Raw genomic sequence first — 2,663 nt, 5'->3', positions numbered from 1 at the left:
GCGATTGGGATGTTTTTCCTGCAAGCAAGAAGGCAGGTAAAGCTAAGTTGTCATCTAATTCGCTTGAATTCGGGTTGCTTTCTGATGGCAGCATCTTACCTAGTCACGGTCTTGGCCATCATCTGAGGCACCTGCAGTCACACAAACACCAGTACACACGCACACACGCATGCATAATGTGTGCGGTTGGGACAAGAATAACGGGGAAACAACTGCGAACTGTTCCGGCACCAGGCTTGGGGCTGTCAGGCCACTAGAGAAGCGGGATGCTTTCCATCGAGGTGTAAGATCACTTACCATGCTCACGTAGGGGTCAGTGGTATTTGCATATTGCACAGAAAGACTTCGGAAGTCGTTGGGAGAGCTTGAAAGCGCGAAAGCAGGAGGTTGCACGCACCACTGCTGTTGGTCACGCGCATTTGTGGGCATCCTAGAAAGGGTCCCGCGGCGGCAGTAACGGTCTACGTTGCTTGCGCGTCGTAGCTGCAGAGCCCCGTGCAGCTGCGTTATTCCAGAAGGCATCCCTGAAGTAAATAGATGAGAAGTACGGAGCAATGGCTGGACGAACGAATTCCGTGTTGCGCAGATAGGAGCCATTTGGCTCTATAGTGACTCTCTGGAAATGCCGGCATTCCCCTTGCCAGCGCGTTAACTAAGGGTTCGAAGCAAACGTACTTTCAAATAGCCCTTTATCCTCTGTCGCTTTTTCTCCTGGTAGACGGAAGACTGCTGTGAGGGGCAACATAGGGAGAAGGCGCTGCTGGATCTTCCGGCAGTTTGTTATGTAGCCAACGCGCCGGATGTAGCCGTCAATACTACCGTAAAATGCTCCAAACAACAGAAAGAAAATCTGGAAAGACAAGCAAACAAAGGCGGGGGAAACTGTGCCTGTATGTTACTTTCTTTTCCGCCTAAAGTTCCTTCCAGCGCCTCACAAGTATCGAGATGCCAAGTGCAGCCAGAGGAGATGCAGNTTTTCCGCCTAAAGTTCCTTCCAGCGCCTCACAAGTATCGAGATGCCAAGTGCAGCCAGAGGAGATGCAGGCGCCTTCGGGCAAGTTCATTGCATACCTGCATGTCGAAGAGCCATATGAGGAATGCTGGTACCCAAATAAAGGCTTGTAGAACAGCAGGAATATAACCCGGCCAGAAGACAACAGAATTTATGTATACGGGGCGGCAAGAGACGTAGCCAACATGCTTCGAAGCACTAACCATCGGCGGCAAGACGAAGTAAAGCCAATACAAGGCCTTGGCAGCCATGGCAAAAAGCCAAAAAAAGGAATACTTCAGCTGCAAACGCGCACAGGACGAAATTCCCTTTCAATACCTTCAAAGCACCAAAACGAGAGGCAATCCAGTGGCCAACTTGCGTCAGCAGCAAAGCATTCACAGAGCACTTTCACTACCCCTTAGCGAATCCAATGCCAGTCCGGTACGTTCGCTCACCACGTGTGTGAAGTTCTCGGCTAGTAGTGGCACGCTGCCTGTATACGTTGAAGGCTTGCTCAGGGGTGCTAACCACTTGTTGCTCCACAGCAAAACAAAGAACGGCATACGGTCTTGAATGCGCATGTAGAGAAAATAGTGAGCCCCATGACAAACGAAGAAAGCCCAGTACAAGATGCTCAGAAGTCCTACAACGCAGTGCGAGATGGGCGCACCACGTTTGTGACTGTANAAGCCCAGTACAAGATGCTCAGAAGTCCTACAACGCAGTGCGAGATGGGCGCACCACGTTTGTGACTGTATACATGTAGTCAACCATCTGGGCTGAACTGTTACCAACAAAAAACTTAAAAGCGTACCAGTCCATTGCAAATGAGCCGAATCAAGTCCATCTAATGCCACGGTCACCAGAGCCGCCAATGCAAAGCCTATTCGTGCTGAATGGATCGGAACCCGTCTCCATGCGAGCTGCCACCACTGTGGCTTGCCGAGAGTCCGGTAGTCAACAAGCATCAAATCAAAGATAGGGAGCATCCCGTAACTTATCGCGGCCGTCAGAGTCGTGATAGCCCACTGCTTTTGTGCAGAATATGATGATTCTGAGAACAAAGAAGCCGTATTTGATTCATGTCTACTGCCGTTGTTGAGTGTTAAGCAAGAGCCCCCTCTAAGATACAAAGCACAGCTTCCTTTGTGCTGTTTTTTCGTGACGTGTGGCCCTGGATGAACAGTGAGATAACAGGCCGCCAAGAGTATTTTTACGTGCGGTCCAAGGAAAGGCAAAAAGGGTTCGAAGTGCCAGAATCCTCCATTTGCGGCAGCACCAAATGCAGCTAAGCGAGCTTGCTGGCATGAGCTTCCGTTTACCTAAGCAAAGTGCATGTCTACGCCTGGACTGGTTTGCTAGCGAGAGCCAGGTGAGGTGCGAAGCCTAGAGGACTTCAACTAACCTTCATCCAGTACAGCATAGAGCAGGAAAATGCCAGCAAACGTGGTCACGTGCCACGCGAATACACGCCAAAAGTTGCGCAAAACCTGAACATAAAAAGGCACGCGCTGACGCGTGTGCACAAAGCAAAAGTCATAAATGCACTTCACAAACAAAGTCCTTTAGATAAGTGCCCTGACAGTATCAGTTGTCCCGCAAGGGAGAATGCATGTTTTCCGGCTAAGGTATTGCTACTTCGAAGGCCTGTATAGTGCAAGCCACCATG

General features: G+C 50.2%; 1 protein-coding gene across 1 annotated transcript in view; it reads right to left on the bottom strand.

Annotated features, from left to right (window-relative positions):
* EMH_0051370 (uncharacterized protein) overlaps positions 1-2,663 on the bottom strand; it is a gene marked incomplete at both ends in the record, with an annotated part of 5,774 nt that overhangs the window by 1,905 nt on the left and 1,206 nt on the right. The window contains 6 exons of the mRNA XM_013496744.1: positions 100-131; positions 298-524; positions 676-850; positions 1,072-1,293; positions 1,450-1,637; positions 1,809-2,048. Of these exons, the coding sequence (XP_013352198.1) occupies positions 100-131; positions 298-524; positions 676-850; positions 1,072-1,293; positions 1,450-1,637; positions 1,809-2,048 (1,084 nt within the window). The remainder of the gene's footprint in view (positions 1-99; positions 132-297; positions 525-675; positions 851-1,071; positions 1,294-1,449; positions 1,638-1,808; positions 2,049-2,663) is intronic.

This window comes from Eimeria mitis, genomic scaffold (genome assembly GCF_000499745.2).
Source record: "Eimeria mitis Houghton genomic scaffold, Emh_scaff2272, whole genome shotgun sequence".
In the NCBI taxonomy this organism is placed as follows: Eukaryota; Apicomplexa; class Conoidasida; order Eucoccidiorida; family Eimeriidae; genus Eimeria; species Eimeria mitis.
Note: the sequence above shows the minus strand (reverse complement) of the source record. Positions and strands in the feature narration are given on the sequence as shown.